The following is a 26,492-nucleotide window of genomic DNA, read 5'->3' as shown; positions in this document are numbered from 1 at the left end:
TGCCCATTCTAGATTAAAACTAGAAAAAATGGAGCAGTGACTGGCATTTAGAAGACTTTAAAGAGGAGTTTACTGAGGTTATCAGTATGAATACCTTTAGAAACAACAAAAATCCATGGCTGTGTTATGAAACAGAAGTGCCACACAGCAGGTTTTGGTGAGTTGTGTCTTATTTATCTGATCTTGATAAATGTAAGTGATCATTCTCAGTTAACTGCGTATTACTGCATATAAAAGCCTGTTTGTCAATCTTGCATTCAATATCTAGACTGTGTCTGATAATATTCTTCTGTTGTATTTATCATACAAATACCACTTCTTACATTTTATCATCCCAAATATTGCTGGTTTCAATTTTCATCCTTCCATCCTTCATCTGTCAGCCTGCGATTCCATCCTTACATTAAAAGAGGTTCTGTCAAGTCTTCTATTAAGTTGTACATTTGCATTTCTCTGATTCAGATTCACATATTTTCTTCAGTCTGACACTGACAAGGATTCTTTCATCCTGCCCACACAGTTTCACTGACTATTTCAAATACAGCAGCCTTTAACACTCCTTTTTCAGCACCTATTGCACTTTTGTGACTTAATTATTTTACGGTTCCATTAGTGTTAATTGTGAGAAATGTATGTGATGCAAAGGACCATTCATGCATGTCTTGATGGACCAGGAAAGAGCTCACAATGGTGAGATATGCGACTCATTGTTACAGTTTGAAGTCTCCCTGAGCAACAGGGCCACACAGAAGCTGCTGGTGGTGAGGGACACTTTGATCTTTTAAACACTAATTCCCCACAACACTTACACTCATTAAGACCCACTATTCAGTTTACACATATTCTTATTATTCAGCACGTGTTTCAGATGAGTATGGATTATAATGAATACAATGTCATTTTAAACTTTTTTTTTCTTTGGATGAGCAGTGTGTTGTCCCAGTGCTGCCACTTGGGAGCGCTGCATTCATTCTGCATCAAGCTCGATGACAAAAACTGAATATAGGTGATACTAAGATAGATAGATATTACAAGATAGATAATTGTCCCTGATCTATCTTTGGAGTCCTAGTGGCACAGTATGTTTATTTCATCCTCAGTCTTTCCTTGCTTTTTGTACACATGTATACACAGTCCACCTGAGGAGCTGGTCATGAAACCAAGATCAGCTGCTCACTTAAGAGAAACTCAAGAATTATGGGAATTCTATTCCTAATCTCATGTCTCCTAAGAGTAACTCACAAAATACTTTAGTAGTAGCACCATATCCTAAAACTGTGAAAAGTCAGGATTAATACAATGAGCTCTTAAATCAGTAAGTGTGCTATACAAACAACACAGAAAGTGGCTCCTGATGGCGGTCTTGCCCGTGGAGATCTCCTCTACCTTGCGTTATCAGGTGTTCAGTGAATGAGTAAATCTGTTGTTTCCCAATTTCTTTCCCAAATTAAGATTTTCATCGTATGATCATAACGCTTCTTTGCGCAGCAATCCAGCCTGTGGAGTCAGTCCTGCAGAGAAACTCAGTCCCGAGCACCTGCAGCTTCTGAGAAATGCATTCACCTGTCCAAAAGATGGAGTACAGATGTATGAAAACAGGCTAAGAAGAAGCGGAAGGAACAGAGGAGGAAATGAAGAGCGTGGAATGAAGTTTGAAGAGTTTCGGGTTGTTCTGAGGTCTCTGATTGGTCCAGATATTAATGACATGTGGGTTGAGAGATTCTTCAATGAGGTAAGGGACAAAGAGATGAGAGTAGAGTACCGATAAAAAAAAAAACAAGAAAGCTCAGACGCATGCATCTCCTCAGCATCTCACTGTGCAAGAAAATTTTTTAGGATGTCTTCCGGGTGATGATGATGGTGATAGGACCACTGTGAGACTTTTAATTGTTTTGTATCCAGGTAGATATCAGTTGTACTGGACAGGTGAAATGGCAGCAGGTGTGTTCATACCTGCTTCTGGAGTACACTGAGAGAGATCGGGCGTCCGTCCCCAGAGCAGCTCTTCATGACTCCCAGCCACAGATCAGACACTGCGCTCACAACAAGGTGGGTGAGATGAGAAGGAAAGGTGCTCCAATGTTTAAACAACAACCCTGGAAGGCCTTAAGGGGGTACAAAAATAAAAGTGAAAAACGTTGCTTTGTGTCTGTAGAAAGTAGTAAGTTGTCAGTTGTATGCTTAGATGTTAGCTGCATTAGCTAGCTGTGTGTCTATCCGCCTTCTTGGAGATTTCTTCAATAACTGCTGAAAATGAGAATTGTGCTCTGTACTTGTTCTGTGAATCTTTTCATGGCCTCCTGCATATTTCCCCCCCTAAAATTAATATTCTTATAACTCGAAAATCCTTTTTCATGAAATAAACTTGTGCTGATTCCTCTGTAGCGGGAGCCAACAGTGCGTGTGGTTGCTCTTTCCCATCCTCCTCCACTCCGCTATGTTAGTGTCAGCAAAGGGGGACAGATCACTGTCTGGAACAGCAGCCTACACATCCTCAGAAGTCTGGGGGTGAGTGACATCATGGTACTGCTTTTACATTCACGCACAACTACAACACACTCACTTTTTCGCTTTAATCCCATTTAATCCAGCTGGCTGGAGACCCTGCAGAGGAAGTGGCCAACACAAGGAGATTCAGAGGCTGGACCACTGATGCTGTCTCTATGGGCAACGTCCACAAGATTGCCATAGCAACCGACTGCAGGGACTTGCACTTTGTCAGTGTCTCCACAGCTAGTGCATTTGAGGATGTTCACCTGTTTGGTATACATCATTGTACTAAACTGTATTAAGCTCAGTTTGTCACACTAAAAAAACCTAAAAATTACTGTACAAAAATCTAATGTTTCAAATGTTAAATATTTGTCTTCAAATTGTTCGAAAAGGGTTTCGTAGTGTTCCAACTGCTCTTTGTTACTGGCATGACGTTCAGGTAAGACCTATATTCCTTTGTGATGTTCTTATTAACTGGACAAATTCACTCTGACAGCCATGAATTCATTAGTTCATCTATGTGGTTTTTCCTTCCAAGTGTCCAGAGCAACCCTCCCTGCTGCTCATAGGGGATGAAAAAGGAGGAATCCATCTCATGTGGTTCTTGAACCCATCTAAAGGTCTTTTCAAGAATCCATCCAAGGCAGAGAATGGCCCACAGAGGATCTTTTTCCCAGTAAGCTCGGCCTCATCTATTGAATTACTGATCTCTGCTTCCTGCAGAGAAATGTGTTATGGAGACCACAGTGGTAAACAGTGTAGCAGCAATGGCAAGCTGCTTGCTGATTACGCTCCAGTTTCACAAACAGCAATTGAGCATTTATTGTTATCCATCATGGTAACAGGACCTGGGTGAACACAGCAACATGGTCTCCTACCGTCACATCCCCAACATCCACCAGGAGCCAATCAACAGAGTGATGTATGAGGCTGGCACCAACGTCATCATGACCTCATCAGAAAGTGACACAACCTCTGTGGTCTTTATGAATGTGATACTGAAGCAGGAGCCTTACATTTGGAAATTTAAGCAGGTGACTGACATCACAGTGTAGTTTTGCCTGTTCTGACACTATTCCCTTATGAACAGTAGTATGAGAAAGTAAGACGAGAGAGACTGATTGAGAGATTGAGAGATCCATTTGTGATGTGGATCGAGGTCAGACAGACATGCTACTCTGGTCTGGGTGACACTCACCTAAGTGCATCTTTCACTCCATTAAAATCTATAGTTGTAGAAATGGTGTGATGTCCTTACATGGCAAAGGCTTTCTTACACAACTTGTTCTGTGAATTATACGCATCAGGTTTTATCTAGAAGAACAAATACGAGAATCGAGTCAAGTTACTCTTCCTCAAGTTGGCTCCCACCCAGCATGCTGAGGCAGACTGTGGCACTGACTGTGGAGAAAAGAAGTAACGCTGTTAGACAAAACATTAAAGAGGGTGGTGATGCTTCCTGTTATTCACAATGACTTTTTTGCACAAGCACACTAATTTAATACTCCAATTAACTGTCTGGACATTTTAACAATAAAACCACCCTTAAAAACTCCCAAACTCATGAGACCAGCTAACTTGATTTAGAAGAAGTTTAGAAGTATTTTTCACAGCACGCAACCAACACATTCTATATACTGTCTTTTTGCCTCATTTCAGGGAGCTAAATGTTTTGACTACAATGCATCGCTGCAGTTGATGGTCACAGGAGGCTGTGACCGAGCAGTCAGACTTTGGACTCGATTTGTGACCACACGCCCTGTAGCTACGCTGCTCGGACACCACACCACTGTATTGGATGTTGCCATTTACCAACCTGTTGAGCAGATCTTCAGCTACTCCAGAGATGCTGTGAGTCATTAAGGAAATGAAGTTAATTATATTATTTATTATTTATTATATAAAATCATATTTGGGAATTGTTGCCGTAGTCATATCACAACAGAGCTCATTTTCTAGTAAATGAATTGATGTTTGTTTCTTGGGCAGGAGCTGAGGGTTTGGGACATTTCCAGCCATCACTGTCTGAAAACCATCTGCCTGCAGTTCCCCTGCCAGCAGCCAGGTCGAATCCCAGAACATGGCAACTTTCCCTTCTTGCTGCTGAGCCCACCTCTGTCTGAGCAGGCTCATTTGGTGGTGGGATGCAAAGATTACCTGGCACTGCTCAGTCTGGCTGAAATGAAAAGAGGAGGAGGAGGTGGATGGCTGACAGATGAAGGAAGGGAACTTGGATCAAAAAATCACCTTGTTCCTCCCCTCTCGTGTGCTCTGTACAGCTCCACTCTGAGACAGGTGGTGACTGGTCATGCCGACTCATCTGTGTCTCTGTGGGATGTTGAGACAGGGAGGAGGAGGCTTCAGATCTTAAATGCACACGGAGAAGATGAACTCATCTGCATGGCCCTGGACTCGTTCCAGAGAAGACTGATCACTGGGGCTCGCAGTGGCACTATTAAGGTTCAGTTTGTGTGAAAATACTGTCAATTTATTAAAGCTAGTTTACATATTTATTTGACGTTAAAAAGTGTGTTAATGAGAGAACCTTCCCTTACTGACCCCTTCCCAAGCAGGTGTGGAACTTATTAAACGGCCTCAACTTGCACAAGCTGGAGCCTGCCACCGACTCTGAAGTCACAGGACTGACCTGTCTCCATGACAACCAGCTGCTGGCCGTGGGGTGGAGCCAGCGCATCGTTCAGTACGATATTGCAGCAGCCAAGGTAAAATTAAAATTGCTTTAAACTGATAATCCACAGCAGTTTCACAGAGTAACTTAACACAAGGCTGAATCAAATACAAATTCATACACAATGTACACTGTATGGCTGTCTGTATGTAAGTATTGGGACATCTGACCATTACACCACCAGGCACTTTATTGACATTGCATTCTAAATACACAGACAGCTTTGCAGCTATAACAGCTTCCACTCTTCTGGGAAGGCTTTCCTCAAGATGTGTTTCTGTGGGAATTTTTGCCCATTCATGCAGTAGAGCATTTGTGAGGTCAGGCACTGATGTTAGACTAAAAGGCCTTACTCACAATCTGTGTTCCAGTTCATTCCAAAGGTGTTAGATGGGGTTGAGGTCAGGGATCTGTGTGGGCTAGTCAAGTTCTTCCACCCCAAACTCAAATCCAACCATGTCTTTATGGACCTTGCTTTGTCAGTTTCCTAAACTGTTGCCACAAAGTTGGAAACATAGCATTGTCCTAAATGTCTTGGTATGATGAAGCATTAAGATTTCCCTTCACTGGAAGTGAGAGGCCAAGCCCAACCCCTGGAACGCAGTCCCATCCCAATACCTATATAACACAAATTTTGTCTACATAGTGTAGCTATATAAAATCTAAAGTGTGGTCATAGTTGTGGTTTCACTTTTTCCAGTGCAAGAGCAATATACAAGAAAATAGTAAAGAGTCATTGTTCAATGAAATAATGTTTGGAAGGCAGAGGAGGCCCTCTCTTAATAATTTTGCCTCATACTAGTGGCTAAACCTTCCGAGGATACCTTACAGGAGAACCTTCAGTATGATTTAGACATGGAAAATGACATTAATGAAATGAAACAAAAATTCAAGACATTCTTACATTTTTTGTGCATGTCTGGTAGGCCTTTTAGCAACACTACCAACTGAAACAGGAAATCACGGCATTAAATACTTTACGAAAGCTTTTGATTGGCAGGTGATTCTGGGAAGCGCAGCACACATCAAGAAGTTTTAGCCTTCGCGCTGTTGCTTGCCCACAAGTTCTTCCCCAGATGTTGAATGCTGGATGATGAGTCCTACACAAACAGCTGTCACCATAGTGACTAATCTGGTACAGATTTAAAACACTGAATTTTTCTTAAGAATGCTGACAACAGTTTGAGCTTAAAAGTAATTTTCACCCCAGAAAATATTTTCTGCAATGGTAGCACAAAACACATCTGATTAAATTTAATAAATATGTAGTTAAATCTCAATGTAGGTCCTATTTTGTCTTTTGTCGCTATTACAAAAACTGACTTAAACTTTTCAGACTATACAAAGACCATATTCTCCTACACGCTTGTACGTGCTGATGCTCAGGTCTCAAGAAATAAAGGTGAAGTATTGCTAGTGCCAGTATAAACACCAGCATGAACTGCAATGCAGAACAAAAGTCAGGGTGTGCAGACGTGCATATTTTCACACCTCAAGTTCTTGTGTTACATTTTACCTCTCACCCTTTAACTGCCATCTGCTCTGCGGTCAGATTCATCCCCTGAAGAGTACAGTAGTAACATTCAGTATTCATGCTTCTCCAGCAAATTCTCAGTTCCCCCTCAAAATGTTTCTCATTGTAAAGCCTCCTGTGTTGTCGACAGAGGCAGACTTTTCAGAAAACATTTTGAATGATATCAGAGAATGATGTAGATTACATTTACGCACACACACACACACACACACACACACACCTGGTGAGATCAAAGAACTCTGTGCCATGAAAGACATCTGTACCAGTATTTCTCTGACATCCACCATGCTGAGCTTCCAGCATTTTAAAGAGCTGACCACAACATCGCAGCCCAGGGGTGTAAACAAAATCAGCAAAGCAGAGAAGGAAATAGAGCTGCTTTCCACAAGGCAACACAAACAATTACATGTTATTTCAGACCATTTGTAAACTGTCAACCAGTAGGAAGTGATGTGGAAAGAGTTTCACAATTTCATCAAACAAGCTCATGCACACAGCGGAGCCTGAAGACAACATAGTACTCTGTGCTTTCTGTAAAAGCTTTCCTGTGTTAAAACAAATCTGCTATAAAACTGGTGTTTTTCAGTATGAATACTGATAAAGGTAATATGTAAAGCTTTGCTGTTGCTTAATATTTACATTTGTGCATATACTGCACATATAGGATTTGTATGTAAGAGCAGACATGTCATGGAAGTCCAGCGGTGTTCACAAATCAGACATCCTGGCTGTAAGTCATTGCTCTGCGCTGGGGGTCGTTGCCACGGCGAGTCATGACGGAGAGGTCATTATCTGGAGGCTGGAGACGCAGGGACCGGTGCTCCACCTGCAGAGGCCAACACAGAGAGGGTGAGAGAATTGAAGCAAACATTTGTAAATCTCTGAAGCTTAAGCACCGCTGCTGTGATATTGGGCCATTATAAACTCATTATGAGTACAACAAACATCGCCTCATCACTTCATCCATCACTTGTGATGTCAGACATCACTGAACAGATGTGAGGAAACTTGATGCATTTTACTCCCGAGCAATAATTTTGTTTGTTTTGTCTGTTCATTTGTTCAGAAGTTATGAATGGTTCCCTGGTTAAAGCATGACTCATTTATTACAAAAATGTCCAAGATACTGTAACACGATGAAGAAGCCTTATTTAGATTGGGATCCTGGATGCAGAATCCATGCAGTGGTGGAAAGTAACTGATTTACTTAATTGCTGTACTTAAGATTTGCATGGTCAAAGTACTTGTAATTATTTTAAGTATTTCCAGTTTATCCTAGCTTATATTGCTACTCTAAAACACTTCAAAGGAAAAATTGCACAACTTCTATAATGTATTTCTAAAACACAATCCATTGTTAAATATTAAATCAGGGTTTCCCAGTTGTTTTCTTTTGTGACTTCTTACAAAAAGAAGCAATGTCTATTTAAGGCCCGTTGTCACATTAAGGATTCAATATCCCCCATAAAAAAGGACAAAAGTAAAGAAAAGTCATCTTTCAGTCCCCGTTAATTATTTTACAACTTTTCAGATTTATCTTGTAACTCTTTGGAGTGTTACAGCTTGGCTATGTTCAACTACCAAACTGCGTCTAAACTGATCAAAACTAGTTCCACTCTGACCACCTACAACAGTAGCATGTTTCTGACACATTAGTGCAGTATCAGTATTACAGACCTAAAAGTGTCATGTATATATCAGTGACAGGGGCCGTTTAAGCTTATTGAGTAATTTTTGATACTTCAAGTACTCTGTGCTCATTCTGTACTTCTATTTAAGTAAGATTTTGCATACAGGACATTTGCTTGAGTATTTTTACATTAAATAAATGTATCAGTCTTAAGTCAAAGTGGTGGTTATTTCTTATTTTATTGTATTGTGTGTAATATTACCTGTTTGTTCTTTCTTCTGCTTGTGTGCCTATAGAGTGGATAGAGTTGGGGCCCCTGTGGACGGCCTCTTGTTCTTGCAGCATCGAGCTGGCAACAGAAAACTGAGAAACAGAGGTGTTCTGGTGTCATCGCAGGCTGGCCATCTCTGCTTCTGGAGCATCACTGGACAGACGCACACGTACGGTGAGTGGATCAGAGAGACGACGGATGGATGCAGAGAGTATCACTCAGAAGATCTGCATGCAAAGGTTAAAAGACATGAATTTAAAGCAGAACTCTCATGGCATGAGGCAGATGGCAGCAACAAACTGTTGTCAACTAATGATCCCTCGTAAGATGGATTTGCAAACAGTCAGAGCAGTGACAGTCAGACTGAACTGTCGACTTGGCCTCCTGTCTGTACCATTCCTGGCAGCCCACAACTATGTCTCTTTCCAGATCCCATCTGTGTTTAGTGGTGTGGGATTCATGCACTGTGGCTGCTGCATGTGTACGAGCATGCAGGGGTGTATGAGCCAGAGTACATTTGTGTGTGTGTGTGTGTGTGTGTATGTCTGTAGGTCTGTATGTGCATTTTTGTAGCATAGAGGAATTTGAGAATGTGATATAACAGGGATGTGTGTGACATAACGCAAAGCAGTACAGAGTAGCAATTTGTCTCAAAAGTACGTTTAAGTCAAGAGGGTAGTGCATTTGGCACAGAATATGACTGTAAATAGATTTGCTCACATGCAACTTTGAGTGAAACATATGTTCTCCATGTAGACCCTCAGGAACCCAAACCTACAGGAAAGTATTATTAAAATAAAAGTCCAGTTAGATTTTACTTCTTTTGTTTGAAAAACTGCATGAGTACAATTCAGTTTTTGTTTCCTCACTCCAGGCCAGTTCTATGCTCCAGAGCAGCCAGGTGAGCGTGTGTTGAGCCTGAGCTCAGATCAGCCTGAAAACACCATCCTGGTCTCCGGAGACACAACAGGCTGGCTTCAGATCTGGGACATCTCTCACTTTGCACTGCACATCCAACACAAGGTGAGAAGGTTCTCGCCTTGCGTTCTATATGTAGTATATGTGCTGCATGTCCTCATATTTCTGAGGTGTTGCTTTTCTACACAGCCAGTCTGTGAGCGGCCTCCTCTGCTGCAGCGTTGGGAGGCTCATAAAAGAGCATTAGTGAGTGTGGAAGTCCTCGAGGTGACTGACAGGCTGTTCATCCTCTCAGCCTCAGCTGATGGTTCTGCTGGACTGTGGACCAAAGACGGGGATCACGTGGGCTCATTTGGGCAGGAAATGATGTGGAATATCACTGAGTTCGCTGCTTATCAGAGGTGAGGTTCAAGATCTTGTGACAGAGGGAGCTTAGAAATGCTAGCGCGTTCAGGACTAAATTAATTTAAATTTGTAACACAAAATTGTAGTGAGGAAACAAACAAACAAACAAACAAACAAAATCTGACAAAAAAAATGATTTTCTTGACTAATTTGCTGAAGCCACTAAGGGTTAACAGATGAACTCAGTGGTGTGCTAATGCTTCCAGGTTTGGTGCAGTGGAAGCCATAAATGCTAAAAATGACTGCACATAGACTGCTTGTGAAGCATACTGGATTCTACAGGCCAAAGTTTAAGGGTGACGTGTACAAATATGACAGCCTCTTTGAGATTATATTATTCATTTCTGCCAACATATAGTGCAGTGTACGAGACATGTCCAAACAAATAGTGATGTCAACAGTGAGGCCTGAATGGTTTGTGCCAAATCTAATATAGAAAATGTTCTGAGGGGAGTACGTCATGGTTGTGAGCTTCCTCCAAAAGAAACTTCCCTCGTTGTTTCCACAGACTTTTGAGTCTTTAATAGAGACTTCAGTTTGGTTAAAGGTCATAAACTCTGACTTGGCTTGGCTTGGCTTGACTGTATCACTCTCACATGTTGGGTAAATACAGAACACTGCTAATTTGAGAGGATGAAGTGTAGGACAGTCTCAACACATACTAGACACTAGACTACTAAATATCTGCATACGTGTATATACTGTATATTCCTGTATTTTTAACATTATGGTATAACTCTTGTCAACACATGCTGCTGATGGCTTCCTGTGGTCTCTTAATTCAGACATACCACAAGGAGGATTGTATTGAAATTTAAATGACAGGTTATGGTCATTTGGTCCATGTGTGTGTGTTCAAGGAAGGGAGAAAAAAGTTAGTGGTCTAAAAGTCAATTATATTGTTTGCATCAGCTTCTGCCCTGCTCTGCTCACTCTTTGACTGTCACTGCCTCTGTGGCTTCTGATTGGTCAGCTCCCACAGACCACTAGAAAGCTTTTTCTAGCTAAGCTGGCAGAATGGCTCTAGGGATGCCAAAGTCAGGCGATCAGCCATCATTATGTTGGTTCAGAACAAATGAACAACTATTGAATGAATGGCTATGGAATTTGGCACAGACATTCATGCCCCTTTGAGGATGAAGTTTAATAGCTCTGCTGCTCACTTAACTGCAGCATGTTAGCTTAAGCACCGTGCTTACGTACACCCTCACAGAGCCACGAGCAAGGCTGCAGACTCTTAGTTCTTGTTTTATTTTGATAATGCATAAACAAGTGTACATCCCAAACACAGAGGCCAAACATTCCCTTTTAAACCCTTTTTTTAAGTCTTCCATCATTTAGTCAAACCACTCAGCTAATCAGGGGGAAATTGCTCTGCGGTCTCCTATTACCTTGTACATCCATGAAGTTGAGATCTTCCATATGTTGAAATTATAATCAGTCAGCTTTAATTTACCAAATAAAGCAGTCCTGAAATACACACAGAGACGCACACAGTGAAGGAGCACACGGAGTACTAAAGAGGAGGCCAACTACACCACAGAAATGGAAAACAGCCACAGTTCTGGTTTAAATCAAGTCTAACAACAAAACACTCACACAGATATCAGATAAAATATCTAACAGAGATCACTGATCTAAGTCCTGTCTAGTTCACTGACATGAACAGGGGTGGAAACCTGTCTAATCTAATGTAAATAGATTTGCATTTGCACAAGTGAATTCCCTTCAGCAAAAGAGCAATGCCTGATCCCTGACATCCATAGGAAGACACAAAAGAAACAGACAGAAGACACAGAAGAGGGGACTCAGAAGGACAGCATGGGGCTCTGCAAGGTTAAAAGTCAAGTTCCTGATGCCACCAACAGGGGTCAAACTTCACAGGAAAAATGCTGTCCTCAAGGTAACCATTCAGCCCAAACAGGTGTTTGATGAGCTGTGCACACACACACAAACAAAGATGGCCTCTCCCTGACCTGGGCCATCATTTGGCCCCTTCCAGTAATTACCACTTATGTATAATCCTCATACACATGTGTATGTGTGTGTGTGTGTGTGTGTGTATCTGTTGCTGATACTCATGAAAACTGGTTATAAGTACAGGTCAGAATAGCCTTCCAATCTAATTAAAGCTGATACGCTGATTAAATCATGGCCAATTTCCCCATTTTATGAAGAGAAGAGTCAGAGCATTCTTCACATTCTCCTCCCCTGAAGCCTGGAGCTCAGCTCGGGAACATTTGGGCAATGTTCTGCTCCAGAAATGCAAGCCAGATTAAAAAATATGTTTTTTTTAAGCGCACAAATGCTCAAGTTTTTTTGTGTGTGTGTATCTGCAAGACATTTCCTACTCTTTTGTTTCACTGTCTGCCCGTTACTCAGAACTTGCCAAAATAAGCGATTAGCTGTGCTCTCAGCAACCACACCCAAGCAGACATAGTCATGTACGTGCACACACACACACACACACACACACACACATATTAACTACTGTTGTCTCCTGTCATCCACTTCAGCTTCATCCACCAGACCACCAGAGAATGACTGCGAGCAACCTCAGCAACCGCTGGTACACATAATCAGCAGATGATGAGTGTACACACTGTGGATGGTTAAACCATTCACACACACTTGTATTTTCATCTCATTTGTCGTCTTTCCTTCCATGAACGCACACAATCCACTCAGCCATAATTAGCATATCTGTGTGTGTGTGTGTGTGTGTGTCAGTATCTGTGTCAGGACTTTTGCCAGACGGTAGCTTTGTGTCGTGAGAGGAGATGTCTGTTTGATGACATCAGCAACAGCGATCACTGCTGACTGGCTGTTTTTGTCCCATAAGACTCAGGTGAGTTTTGTGAATCACTGGATCCTTTTCCCTTCTCTCCTCCTCCTGCTTGCTGGCCTGATGAATACCAGATCATTGTGTTCTGTTGATACTGCAATAAATAACATATTTTTTCACCGCACTATTGTTCAAAAACAATGCCAGAAACTGTGGAAATGAACTTAACCCAAATCTGTCACCAGTAGCTTGTCTATTTAAAATAAGGCTTGTTCCAATCCAGACACCAGTGTTGGAAATACCTCTCATACAGCCTAATATGCTGGATCAGGAATCGGTAGGTACAGTATGTGAGTCTATGAGCCAGTCTGATGCTATGTGAATTATTAGTCATGAAATGGAACTCTGATATCTTCCAGCAGTGTGTCATTCACCTGTAGGCTTAACATGACAGTAGCCCTTCAAACACATGCAAGAAAGCTTATATTTGTTGATATATTTGTTCTTGATAGCCATAGTGTTTCCTACCAGTGTGAAGGATGCTGCAACTTAAAGTGACGCAGCAGTATGCAACATCTGGAAGAATGTTGACACATCCGCCCTTCCTTGCAAATGATAAGTTTAGCTCCTAAACAATAAAAGCACATTTCAGTACAATGGAATCTAAATCTGTGCTCTTTTGAAACATCCCTTCTGAGGAGAAGTTGTGCTGCAGGCAGAGGTCGAGCTCATGTAATAGGCCAGGCTATATAAATAAGCTGGCTTTGTAATGTTTCTTTGCAAATGCATTGGATATTCTAGTAAAAATTTGATGAATTTCAGCCAGATTATGCAAACTGCTAATATTCTACTCCTTCACTTGTTGTTAGAAATGTTGCAGAAGTGGTAATTAAATTTTTCTGCTCTTTGCTGCTGCAATGGTTGATGTTCCCCTGAGCAGTCAATGAACTTCATCATTTCATCAGTTCTACGCCTACAGCATTTCATTCAGTCATTTTGCCTGTGTGCTGTGCCTTATTCTGGCCAGCGCAATTTTATTTTCAGTGTATTATGTAAATGCAGTGAGAGTCTGTTGTCGTCTGTGGGTTTGTGGACATGCAATAGGGGCCAGCAGAAAAGAACTGGTCAGCACATGCGACTATAAAAGGCTCGATCAATTCTGGAGGAATGTGAGGGCACAGTTCCACTTCCTTTTGTCCCGGAGCTGTGGCTGTAGCACTCCGCAGTCAGTCTGAAGTTCTCCCAAAAAACATGATTGATGGGAAGGGATAATGAAAGAGGGATAAAAGACAGAAGAGAGGAATTCTGCTTTCTATTTTAGATACATCTGATGGGAAAAAGCTGATTTCTGTCATTTGAGTGTTTGAATAAATGTTTGTCTTTCTCACTCCCTCCTTTTCTTGTTTTGTCTTAACTGCTCTAAATCTCTCTCTTCAGCTGTCTCATGTTGAGCGTCTTCATCCTATTTCTCTCTCCTCCCAACTGTGACCTCATCCCTTTATATTGTGTGATGCGCTTCCACACTCTGCATTTGTGGCCTAGATATGAAAGACGCTTTTCCTGTAGCTGCCACTTCATGTGGAGTGAGTGCTGAGGGGTCAGAAATAAAGTTAAAAAGACTTCAATTGATTCATCTCAGTGCTTTAGATGTTTGTTGAAGGAAGAATGTCAGAAATGCCTTCATGCTGCTGCTCTGTAAACTCTGCTTCATATTTATGAAAACTGTTTTCTGAACCTGAAGCTGAAAAGGCTGTTCTTCATTTCCCTCTTTTTACTCATATTCCCTTTCCAGGAGATGCCCCGTCCACTGAGGATTCACCCACAGTCCCCTGGGTGTAGTATCAGAGTTTGACTGGCAGTAAAAGGCTCAGCTCACAGAAACTGGAAGGAAAAGTGAGCTCCCTACCTGTCCAGTCAGACATAAGCAAAGATTCAGGCATCTTTTAGTTGCATTCATTCCAAACTCTACTCACATGTAATCTTCTTTAAAGGAATAGTTTGAACATTTAGGCAAAATAAGCTTGCACACAAAATATGAGATCTAGCCTGCAGTCAGTTAGCTTAGCTTAGCAAAATATTGAAAACGGGGGATCAGCTTGTCAGGCTCTGTCTAAAAGTGAAAAATCCACTAATTTAACATATTATTAGTAAGACCCCACAGGTGTTGGTGGGTGGACTTTTTGACCTTCAGACAGTAGGACATTTCCCAAATTGTGTGCTTTAAAGCTATTTTTAGCTGTGCACATTCCCCTTTTTGTTGTGAAAAGTCAGTTTCACATTATACGGATTGTTGTAGTTCTTTTATCAGCACTGTGAAACCTCCTGATATTTCACGGTCATTCAGACAGACATCTAAGCTACATTACCCAGTTATCCCAAGGCAGCCCACCCTGTACTTATCATCACAGGACTGCTGAATCACACAAATTGATGATGCAAGACTCACTTTCCTATTTTGGTTGTTTTCTTTCCATTTGATTTGATTTTGCACTTCTGTGCATTTGCTTGCCTGCTCATCCCTAAAAACTAAGTTATTTTAAGCACTGGTCTGGATGTTTTAGTGGGGGAGGAGGTGACAGCAGAGCTCTTTCTGGAGTTTGTTTCTCAGGGATAAATACAAACAGACACAGCTGGGACAAGCAGTCATCTAGTGTGCACTTTTGCCTCTGCAGGCATTTGAAAGCATTGCTGAAATCCAACAAATGTGTTGTCTTCTCAAATGGTTTGATATCAGGTGATAAAAATTTCAACCAAAAGTACATGTTTTTATTTTCATTGTGTTGAATAAAAACTAAATGACATGTTCACACTTTTCTCAGTTTGTTGTCCTTGATGGTCTACAGTGGGACTTTCATTTTATATTTATGTGGTGGGACCATTTAGCAAATCATGTGGCTTCTGCTTGTCTGAAACCAGATCTGTTTTTACAACATCTGTTTGGATCAAAATAACAACAAAAGTCTCTTTTTGTTTTTGTAGCTGTAGTCCTTCTCAAAAAGAAGCTGTCACCCATTTAGCCTGTGCGTGTGTGTGTGTGTGTGTGTGAATGCAAAACAGAAGCTCTTCTGCAATCTGGCTGAATGGCAGGTTAAAGCTGCTTTTCACTCATTTCCAACATTAGACTTCTCTCAGCCTGTTTTCTCTTTAGAGAGGATAAAACACCCTGGTGAACAACTCCCAGACATTAATGCGTAATTTTGCCAGACTTCCACACACCAACACACACACGCACGCACACACACCCAAACAGACGACAGATGTTCCAAAATACCACAGTAACAACAGCGCAGATGCAGGCTGGGAAATGCCCTCTGAGATCTTCATTGCTTCAGTATAAAGCCGCTTAGGGCTTTCAGAGCAGAAACGGGCAACAAGCTGTGATCGTAATTTATATGCTGTATGTTTTCACAGGAATCAGAGAGGGAGAGGGTAAAGAAAAGGTGGCCTGTGAACGCAGGGAGGTGTTATTTTCCCTGCGTGTTTCCTCATTTGAAGTTGAGCAAGAACTTTTTTTTTTTTTTTTTTTTTCTTTTTGCAGCACTGCCTTTCCTGAACTTGCGTCTCTTTGTAGACCAGCATGACAGGGAGAAAGTGAGAGATTCATATGTGGGAACGGCAGCACGAAGGAAAGCACAGCTGGGAATTCTTGTCTGGAGTGAAACAGACTGGAGGTCTGTGGTGAAATAAGGCGGTGGGAGGGGGGGTGACAGAGGAGCAAAGAGGTTAAAGCAGGGATAACATGAAGCGTAGGATGGGAGGAGGAGAGATGATTTGCTGAGATTAAGGAGGAGTGACAATGGACTTTACTTCATGAGGTGGAGCAAGAAGGAGACTTGGAAGATGACAGAGGGAAGGGATTCTTGTCTTGAAGCCTTCTTGGAAAAAAGGGATGTCAAGGCAAGTCAGATGCACTTACACACACTTTCACACAAACACCTGTATATCTACACTCAAAATCTGCCTGCCAATCTTCTCCCTTCTGCTACCGAGCGCGTGTTTATGTCTTTACTCCACCCCCTTTGCACTCACTCTCAGTCTACTAACCTGTCATTTGATGATTGCGTACATACCTGCACATACACACCCACACCGTACACATACACTCCCTCTCTTTTCTCTCTCACACACATATACACAAACACTGTTGTCCTCAGAGCAGCAGGTCCCTGGAAGCAGCCAAACTGTCAGTGACTGTTGCAAACACATGCTCGCTCTCAGCTCGGCTCTCTCTTCAGTTGTTGCCAAGGGAGGAGGAGGAGGAGGAGAAGTGAGGCTGGAAGGGACAGACTGAAACACATAGATAGAGAAGAGAAAGAGAGAGAGACAGAGATTTGGACCAACCTCTGACTGCTCACCTCTCGCCTCTGCCTGGCTGGCTGTGTGAGAGATTGGAGGCAGCCGACAAGTGATGCCTCGCACTCTCTGAAGCAGCACATAGTTGGGACCTTCTTCAGCGTTTTCCTCTCGCTGTTTCGATGATGAGGAGAGATCGTCTCTTCTTAGTCGTGACCCTCACAGCCGTCTTCTCTGCTGACCTCTACTTCATCCTCCTGCCCAAGCTGCAGAGTGTGGGGCAAGGATCAGGGCACTTGTGCTCATGTGGTCCCAATAACCTCACCCTTCCCAGGCTTGAGGGTCTCGCCACCCCCGAGCTCTCGAACTGGACGTCTTTGCTGCCCCTGGACGATACCACTTCTGAACCTGAGGATGTGGGCTCAAAGCTGGGGAGGCTGTTTGCTCACCCTCTGTACAACATCCTGACACCGGTGCTGGGGCCAGAAGAGAGGCTGCTGCAGGTGGAGCAGCTGATGGATTACTACAGGAGGAAGGTGTCACGCTGGGAAAGGTCAGTTTCTGTAATTTTCATAATTTTTCTAGATTCTTAAAAACATTTAGATACTGCTTATTTTGTTCACATTTCATCTGATTTCGCAATGGCTGACTTGAAATCAAATGTAACTTTGTCACTGTGTTACTCAACTTTATTGTGAAAGAAGTTAACTTGAGCTGAAAGATCTCACGTGTTAGGGCCTGACTGTGGATAAGAGTCACTGACACTATGGCCAAACCCTCAGCAGATGCATGCAAACACACATCCATGCACATCATGATAACAGATGCACACCCACAAAACATCAGGATGTGTATACACTTCTGTGTGTCACGAAAGTCTGAATGTAGAGTGGGCTGGTGGCAGAAAAACCCTCGCAAACATGTCATTCTGAGAACTTGCATCTGGAACACTTTTTAAGGTAAACAAGGATTTAAAACTGCTAAAGCCCATCTTAATCTGTGGGAGCCGTAGCACTCTTGGCTCGTGAGACTGTCTGCCTATCCTGACACAGTGCACTCCCTCTGAAAGATATACACTTTGGGCTCTTATGGTGGAAAAAAAGAAGAAATATGAGCAATGGATCTCCTCTCTCTCTCTCTGTCTCTCCCCCCTCTGCTGCCTTGTAAAGAAAAAATAAAAACAATGGAGAGCCCAAAGGCTTGTTTAAGACTTGTAAAATCTTGCAGCAACATCTCAACACAACAATAAAAACAGCTAGGAGAGCTTTTTGACTGATTTTGCTCAAATGTTCACAATTTACTTTCCTTGTTCAGTATGCAAATTTATCAGCATGTTTAAAGTTAATTTTCTAATCAATCTATATTTGTGTGTGAATGTTGCAAAAATTAGGCCTACCACGGAAACTCTCCATTAAGCTGTTTGATATCTCCTGTGTGATGCTACACTCTGATTTGTCGTTTGGTAGGATGACAGATAAACACTTTGTCCACTTCTTGAGGGAGTTTGTTTGGGTTGGGAGATGACTGTGCCACTCAGTGTGGTCAGCTCTTGTGATGTGATGCCCTCTACAGTCTTATTTGTTTTGGTCTCAGATTGTTCCTGCTCAGGCTTTAATGTAGCAGAGGGAAAATAAAATAAGTTATAAAACAGAGGATAATTAATTTAATGACTAGCTGTGTTCCTCATATCCTCTTTTGTTTTAAACACATTTTTGTAAAAGCTGCTTGCGAAGGAAACCTGTTGAATGCACTTTGCCACAGATCTCTGGCAGCATGCCACTGTGGTCTTTGAAAAATAAAATACTGCTTTTATAAAATGTTGTTAGAAGTGCTGCCCAAAGCTCGACAATCTAGATTTAGTAAGACCACAGACAGAGCCCTGGTCTCTTTCAGTCAGTGAGTTCACTGTTTATGCAACATGGCATTCAAAATGTAGGAGAGCACTTTGCATGTCCAAGCAGTTTCCTACAGTTAACCTCTGTTCGACTTCTCACTCCTCAGGCACATGAAACTCTACAGTGTGGCAGCGGCTGTGTCCAACATCACCGTGACTGAACACGAAGTGACCTTTGACCCCGATGCCAGCTGGCTGAAGTTCCACCTTGGAATAAATCGCTATGCTCTGTACTCCCGCGCTGACCCTGCTATCCCCAAACTTATCAGGGAGATGCAGAGCATGATGGTCATCAGCGCAGGTGATGGATGGATACTCAAAATTGAGACTATAATTATTCCATATTCTTCTTTTCCCCTATAGCTTTTAAATACTTACTTACTTAATATTTACTTAATACTTAAATACTTAATTCTGAGAAACTTTAAAGGTTAGTCTCTAGTTTGCACTAGAACTTTGATTTTTGTGTTTTGTGCCATACAATATGTTCCATTTGTGCCATAAGGCAATTTTTAGTCCTGATCACCATGTGACAAATGAACACACACTCACTCTCTTACAGATTACACTCAAGATGAGAAGGCCCTAAAAGGAGCATGTGATTGTACACAAGGTATGGCCAATTCACCACTGAATTAAATGTGGCTTCCATGGCTTTTAAGGTTTTGATGCTCTTTACCTCATGTCCTGTATACTTTGCTTACAGCAGTTATCAGCATGACTGTCCGATCGCTGACTACCCCCTTTGTTTCTCTGTTTTTGTATTCCACTGTGCTCAGTGGTACCCATCAGAGAAAAACACACTGCAGCCTTTGTGATAGTGAGGATTTAATTTTCTTTTGGCACTAAAATTCAGAAGTCGGTTTGTATGAGACACTTGCTCTGGGGCAAAAGGAAAAAAAAAGGCATTTGTTTGCGTTCAAAGGCAGAGCTTTTAATTAAATGTTTGATGTCTGCATACTCTGAGGCAAACCAGCTTTTCCAGGTCTTCAACCTACACACCAGCCTCCACCTACACTGTCATGTCCTATTGTATCTCTCAGCAGCATGCCTTAGCTGCCAATGTATGGATGGATAATTGAAAAGGCTACTGTTGACAGATGCTATAGTAGCAAGAAACTAGCAGATATGGTAGAAGGATCAGAGTAGTGATGCAGCTAGCTGTAGGCTAATTGGCGAACAAATACATGTGAAGAATGTAGTATATTGTTTCCTGCAGATCTATGGACTTTGAAGATATTTTGGGCTCCAAAAAGCTCATATTTTTTCAGTAATTCAGTCTGACACAAACATCATTCACTGCCAAAAAGAAATGCAACAAAACAATCCGTCTGGTTTAAATATAACCTAAAAAGACCTTCTCATTATTGCAGTATTCAGCGAGCAACGTGTTCATCAGCCACAAGCACTGTGTATATCAGTTTGCTCTTCTTTTCATTCATTTTCAGTAAAAAGAGAGTGTAAGCCTTTACATGATTATTAACTCTTAAAAACCCTGGAGTTTCACAAGACTCAGCAAGAGGGTGGCTTGTGTGTGGTTAGTCTGGCCTACTGCTGTGACATAATATGCAGCCAGACAGAAAGAGAAGAACACAAGTCTGCTGAGAGAGCAGAGCAAAAGCAGTGTGACCAACCCCTCGGTTACTTTATCACAGGGAACAGGCAGAACTAGAAAATATTTCAGTTTGACCTGGCCTCTGGGGCATTTATCTTAAAAACCAAACATTTACTCAGTTACTGACTCAGTGTTTATCTTTGTCAAAAAGAAGAGCTGACAGACAGTCAGCTGGGAGTCAGTTTGGACACAATATGTGACAAAAAGTCAGTTCTTCCTGATAGTGCTGACCTGATGTGTCTTCTGTCCCTCTGCCCCAGTTGTGAAGCCCAGTGGACATCACCTTAAACTGGCTCTGAAGATGCAAAACTATGCCAAAGCCATGTTCAAACCCATGAGGTGAGGACTGAATCCACCTTCAACGAGTCCCTGTTTCATATCAAATGCCATCACATCATCATTTATTTTAGATTTTAGGACAGCACTGTGGTCTTGCAATCCATGGTCTCCATGAAATTGTGGGTTACATTAGCTCACGTGAAGTCCTATGTTAACTTATTTATCAGGCTTAATCATACAGTCTCTCTTAAAATGATAGTGTTTGTTGTGTTGATTATACGCTACAGATTATTGTGCTGACAGTTTTATCGCTGTGTGCGTCGTGTGTGTGTGTTGTGTGTGTGTGTCAGGCAGGAGAGAGACGAGGAGACTCCAGAGGACTTCTTCTACTTTGTTGATTTCCAGAGACACAATGCAGAGATTGCTGCGTTTCACCTGGACAGGTGTAGCCCTCCTCATTACATCTCCACCATCCTCTTTATTACTTATTTTTCCTGTTTTGTTACACATTTCATGGTCTCTCAGTGCATTAATGTGGCAGTGGTGCTTAGGGGTAATTTTAGTTTTTGCTGCACAGCTGTCGTTTTATTGCTCCCTGTTATGGTTTTGGTGCATAGTGAATTGCTGCAGCTTTAATGTTTTTCTTTGGGCCTTTCATTTTAAAAACACAATCTGTGATGTAAAACTGAAAACAGCGAGTGAAAAAGCAAGTAAGAATTGGTTATGTGTGGTTTCCACTGTGGTTAAATAACTGTGAACAGCATTGCAATATGCCTATATTTTAAATTATGACCAGTTGTAGACTGAAGTGGGAAAGGCGCTTTTGGTCTCTCCTTCACATACTTTGGTCCAGACTGAAATATTTCAACAGTTAATGGATGGATTGCCATTAGATTTTGCACACACTTCCACGATCTCCAGAGGAGGAATCCTACTGACTTTGGGTATCCCCTGACCTCTGCTGTGCCAGTATTTGTGATTTTGAGCAAAATATCTCAACAACTCTTGGAAGTAAGCCTAAGCACAGCCTCAAATGCCATTAGCGTGGTTGTACAAGTATGTTAAGATTTAGATGGTAAAAAGTTACTGAAATAATCAAAAACATTTGAATTTATTGTATCTCAGAGGTGCCATGATGAAATAAGACTCTATTCTTAGGCAGCATTCTTGTAGTAGCATATCACTATTGCACAGAAGTCAAATGCAATCATTTAAAGCAATCCTGAAAATCCTAAATAGTCTCCAAAAATAGATATAAATTAGACCTACTTCTCCTATTGCCAACAGATAAACCACCCAGCCTACACTATGATTGCAAAATGTTTGCCCAGCCCTGGATTTCCAAACTAGCTGATCAGCATAAACCTCAGACTGTGGACTAACACAAGAACACACACACACACACACAGCGGGTGAGGTGATTCACTCTCATCTGAGCTAGACAGTATCATTAAGAAGCCACACTCTGTGATAAGTCATCACTTCACCACACGAAACAGAAAAACAGGAGTGGCACGTCAACAACTCTAATCCACACTGTTGTTATTATACGGTGCATCTGCTGTTAAATATCTACAAACCTTGGAAATATATTAACAGTTTCAGTCACCAAACACAAAAAAGACAGCTCATGTCTCTGCTCTCTTCAGTTTTTCATTTGTGGACGTGTGTAGTCTCTCTTGCTGTGTCTGCGTTGGCTGCCAAAAGCCCTCATCATCATCACCAGCAATCAGCAGTTGGTGAATGGAGATGATTTGGGAAACAGCCATTTAGCTTCACACACTGATTGTTGTTTGATTACTGTTTGTGAGACACAACTGAAATATGGCTCTCAGGGAGGCAAGAGCTCCTGCTAGCGTAGGCCATATGAACACAGCCAGTGAAATTACACAGCATTGAGAATGACAATAGGGTACGTTCATTGATGATTCATTGAACGATCAGTAAAATGTGAGCTGCAGGCTCATGTGCACTTCAGACTGTCATCTTCATCGGGTTCATCTTACATTTACATTGAATTTAAGTGTGTGTAAACTGTGTGAACGTTCCTTACACATGAAACCAAAATGGCTTACATCTTCTTAATTTCATCAAACTTTCTGTTAGGATCCTGGACTTTCGGAGGGTCCCGCCAGTGGCTGGCAGGCTAGTCAACGTCACGGCAGAAGTCCTCCAAGTAACCCACAACGAAGACCTACGAGCTGTCTTCTTCACCTCACCAGGTGCAAACCAGCAGGCCTCTCTGAAGGGAATAGTCTGACATTTTGTGAAATACATTAATTTGATTGATACCACGCTAATATCACTAAATAAGAAGCTAACAGGTCCACAGTAAGCTCAGCTCTCTGTAGTTGTACTTTTGGCTTTTCTGCTTTGCCATTTTTTATTTCCCCTTGTCATCTCTGTTTCATACTAAATAACTATAAATTTAGCTGTAGTTTTTATTCTTGGCAGTGACAAGGTGACACGTTTATTTTACAGCATTGCAAAATTACACGGCTAATATCAGTATGAAACTAAGCCTTTCCGTGAGTCATTTTGATTCTGGTTTGATGTTTTTCTGGCTGGTGACATAGCATACAGTTGGCGGAAATGCAGCTCTTGATCAAAAACCATGTAATTGTGTGTGAGCAGGGAACTCATTTTGTATTCCACCATTTTGCTCTGCTTGCCAACAGCGAACAACACATGTTTCTTTGCTAAGTGCCTGTATGTGTGTAAGACGGAGTATGCGGTGTGTGGGAACCCAGACCTGCTGGAAGGTTCCCTGTCTGCCTACCTGCCCAGCCTCAGCATCGCCCCCCGCATCTCCATCCCCAACCCCTGGATACGCTCCTACACCTTCACCGGACGAGAAGAGTAAGACCACAGCCTCTCTGTACACTAGGAATAATGTTTTATTTTCTAGTTCAGTACTTGAAGATTATTGTCTAGTGAGGCTTAACTGGAAGCCTGAGGTATTATAATACCTTTTATTGACTATAATCAGACTGTGGTTGATGCTGTTGGTGACCTGCAGTTAGAATCTAGTTTTGGCTAAATAAAATTAAAGACCAGATTTCCCATAAATCTTGATGATGCTGAATCAAATTAGATGCTTCACCTCTTTGGTGAAAGGCTTTTCCAGTTAAGGATAAAAGAGGTGGAAGAATGCTTTTTAAAAAAAAAAAAAAAGAAAGAAAAATTCATCCTTTCTTTCTGTGTTACACCATCCCTCTATTTTTGTAACATCAACTCAATTTGCCACAAACCTCCTGTTTGGATGTCTAAATCTACTGAGTTGGTTTCTCATGAAATCCACCGCAGTGATACACAGTATGGGTGTTAAAAGTGTAATGAATGTGACAGTTAAAGTCAAATTAAAAAAACATTTAAACAAACAGTGCCATAAAGTGGCTGTAATCGAAACTGAAGGGTAAGTTTCAGATGTCTGGTCAAAAACAACATGCAGTGAGCTGTTCCTGGGTCAGAACTTTTGAATTTGTCATTTATTTCTGTTTTCATAGATGGGAAGTGAACCCCTTCTTCTGTGACACCATCAAGCAGCTGTATCCCTACAACTCAGGCAACAGGCTTCTCAACATCATAGACATGTCCATATTTGACTTCCTCACAGGTGTTTTATACCACCACCTACTTCTGTCATCTATAGCTCACATGAGCACTAAAACTTCTAAACAGAAGCCATCTTTCTATATATTTCTGTAAAGTGTTTGGTCCTTCATTACAGGCAACATGGACAGACACCACTATGAGATTTTTACCAAATTTGGGGATGAAGGATTCCTTCTCCACTTGGACAATGCCAGAGGGTGAGACAGAAACATCACAGAACATTCATTATCCTGAAATCACACTTCGGGCTTTTGTTTCATTATCACATCTTTTGCTCAGATTTGGGAAGCACTCTAAAGATGAGATGTCCATCCTGGCTCCGCTATCTCAGTGCTGCATGTAAGTGTAATGTCTCAGAGTCCAGTTTGTGGATTTCTGATGCAGATTGTTTTTAACGAAGCGAAGAAGAAAATGAGTTTCTCTCCTCTCCCTCTTCAGGATAAAACACTCCACACTGTTGCGGCTCCAGCTCCTGGCCCGACCGAAGTACAGGCTCAGCGATGTGATGAGGGAGTCCCTGGGTGGAGACCTTTTACAGCCCATCCTCACGGAGCCCCACCTCTTAGCGCTGGACCGCAGATTACAGAAGGTCCTGCGGGTGGTGCAGCGCTGTGTCCGGAGGCTGGGCGAGGACGAGGTGATCACCAAGGACTTTGTCAAATCCACAGCAAGACCTCAGGATGTCACAGAGATGGAAAAGGTCAGGTGACAGAAGATGAAAGGGCCTCCGCTCCTCCTCGTACAAAGTAGTAAGACTTCATGAGGAAGCGCAGTCACCTTGTGAGCAAGCAAGGCTCAGGTGGTTTCTATTTAAGGAAGAAGCCATAAATGGAAGAGGGCGTGAAATCTTCAAGAAGGGCTTGTCAGAGCAGAAAGGAATCTCTTCGTGGAGACTGGAGAGATTTCCTTTTGTTTCTCTCATGGTCATAAATTCTCTAAAGGGTGCATTTTATGATGGGGCTCTCACTTTTCATGAGCACCTACACCATCAGTTTGGGGCTGGGGTCAGACATACATACAGACATACTCTTGTGTCAGACATCTAAATGAAGATGTTTTAAAGAATAATTAAAGGCAGATTTCATCTGGAAAATTAGGTGGTAGAGCAAAAACAAAGCAGTAACTTTAAAAGTGAATATTCCATTGACAGATGAAGAAAATTCTTAAGTGAGAGCTGTGATGCACTGGATCAGTTATTTAGCTAAGCAATCCTGGTGAATAATGTGATTATGGAAGGAAAATTTTTTGTGTCCATGTCATGTTATAATTATAAAATAAAGTTATTTTATGTGATGGTACAGTGCAAGTTTTAATTAGAAGCTATCACCTGCAAGTAAGAGAAGTGTAAAGAAAGTGTGTGAGAGAAAAGTGCTACTTCTTAAACAGCTATTTGGTTTACTCCACCCCGTTTTCCAGACTTGTAATCCTTCTGTCTCATCAGAGTGTTTAAACAGCTTTACGATGTCACCGTCAACCAAAACAGGCAGAGAAAGACAAATAACTAACCTAACGTAATAAATAAATCTGTTAATGTGCTTTCCTCTGTAAACATAGCTGAGGCCTTTATTTTCCTTGTTCTTATCCAACAAACCATCTATGTTTCAGTCCTCTGTTTGATGTTAAATAAGACAAATAAGTCCAACTGTTTTTAAAAGAACTTTGAGTTTTCAAGCTGTGCCAAATAAAGTCAGATATCAGTTTGACAAAGCGGGTAGGGAGACTTGATAAGCAGCAAGATCATAAAATGTAAATACCTTCATATCACAAGATTTATGCAGTATATCTTCCTTAAAACAACAGGAAAAAAACTTTAAACCACTGTGGAAAATAAGGAGCGACAAACTGTGAAATGAAGAAACAGACTGACCTAACCTTTGAAACAGATAATGTTACTGCTTCCCAGAGCCAAGTGCATTTGTTAATAATTACACTTAAAACTAGTGCTCATTATTTGAAAATATCACTGCATTTGAAAATGGCCTCGGTTATCTAAAGTCTGAAGTCTAAACTTCATAAACAGATAACCATCATCATCAGACGACAGCTGATGGGTTCTGAGATCGTCTGAAGT

General features: G+C 41.7%; 2 protein-coding genes and 1 long non-coding RNA gene across 5 annotated transcripts; 2 read left to right on the top strand and 1 right to left on the bottom strand.

Moving 5' to 3' along the window:
• Nucleotides 1–16,202, top strand: LOC124052307 (WD repeat-containing protein 49). Of its 3 annotated transcripts, XM_046376388.1 has the most exons (19): nt 1–157; nt 1,489–1,732; nt 1,903–2,049; nt 2,386–2,508; nt 2,592–2,763; nt 2,886–2,932; nt 3,032–3,169; nt 3,339–3,527; nt 4,153–4,344; nt 4,483–4,953; nt 5,067–5,216; nt 7,381–7,565; nt 8,643–8,791; nt 9,492–9,640; nt 9,725–9,936; nt 11,707–11,843; nt 12,457–12,509; nt 12,671–12,788; nt 14,518–16,202. In XM_046376388.1, the coding sequence occupies exons 1-18, from the start codon at nt 87–89 to the stop codon at nt 12,758–12,760; spliced, it is 2,919 nt and encodes a 972-aa protein (XP_046232344.1). In that variant the 5' UTR covers nt 1–86; the 3' UTR covers nt 12,761–12,788; nt 14,518–16,202. The 3 variants fall into 3 exon arrangements, with proteins under 3 accessions (XP_046232344.1, XP_046232343.1, XP_046232345.1); XM_046376387.1 differs by lacking the exon at nt 14,518–16,202 and having other exon boundaries at nt 12,671–13,238; XM_046376389.1 differs by lacking the exons at nt 11,707–11,843; nt 12,457–12,509; nt 12,671–12,788; nt 14,518–16,202 and having other exon boundaries at nt 9,725–10,044.
• Nucleotides 7,407–17,219, bottom strand: LOC124052310. Its single transcript, XR_006841984.1, has 3 exons — nt 17,081–17,219; nt 8,609–8,844; nt 7,407–7,542 (listed from the first exon to the last, which is right to left on the bottom strand). It is a non-coding gene; the product is annotated as an uncharacterized LOC124052310 (long non-coding RNA).
• fam20a (FAM20A golgi associated secretory pathway pseudokinase) lies at nt 16,338–25,957 on the top strand. Its single transcript, XM_046376391.1, has 11 exons — nt 16,338–17,571; nt 19,020–19,213; nt 19,475–19,525; nt 20,788–20,866; nt 21,157–21,249; nt 22,913–23,028; nt 23,485–23,665; nt 24,313–24,422; nt 24,537–24,618; nt 24,701–24,760; nt 24,860–25,957. Exons 1-11 carry the CDS (start codon nt 17,201–17,203, stop codon nt 25,128–25,130), a joined length of 1,608 nt encoding a protein of 535 aa, XP_046232347.1. The 5' UTR covers nt 16,338–17,200; the 3' UTR covers nt 25,131–25,957.
• Nucleotides 25,958–26,492: the final 535 nt, after the last annotated feature.

This window comes from Scatophagus argus, chromosome 21, assembly GCF_020382885.2.
Source record: "Scatophagus argus isolate fScaArg1 chromosome 21, fScaArg1.pri, whole genome shotgun sequence".
Classification (NCBI taxonomy): Eukaryota; Metazoa; Chordata; class Actinopteri; family Scatophagidae; genus Scatophagus; species Scatophagus argus.
The sequence above is the reverse complement of the archived record's forward strand: the minus strand, read 5'-3'. Positions and strand labels throughout refer to the sequence as shown.

Coding starts and splice junctions, on each gene's coding strand:
- LOC124052307 (XM_046376388.1), top strand. CDS start 87: ATGAATACCTTTAGAAACAACAAAAATCCATGGCTGTGTTATGAAACA. Junction 5,217..7,380: donor ACGATATTGCAGCAGCCAAG/GTAAAATTAAAA, acceptor CTGCACATATAG/GATTTGTATGTAAGAGCAGA. Junction 12,510..12,670: donor AGCAACCTCAGCAACCGCTG/GTACACATAATC, acceptor TGTGTGTGTCAG/TATCTGTGTCAGGACTTTTG.
- fam20a (XM_046376391.1), top strand. CDS start 17,201: ATGATGAGGAGAGATCGTCTCTTCTTAGTCGTGACCCTCACAGCCGTC. Junction 20,867..21,156: donor GCCATGTTCAAACCCATGAG/GTGAGGACTGAA, acceptor TGTGTGTGTCAG/GCAGGAGAGAGACGAGGAGA. Junction 24,619..24,700: donor CACTTGGACAATGCCAGAGG/GTGAGACAGAAA, acceptor TCTTTTGCTCAG/ATTTGGGAAGCACTCTAAAG.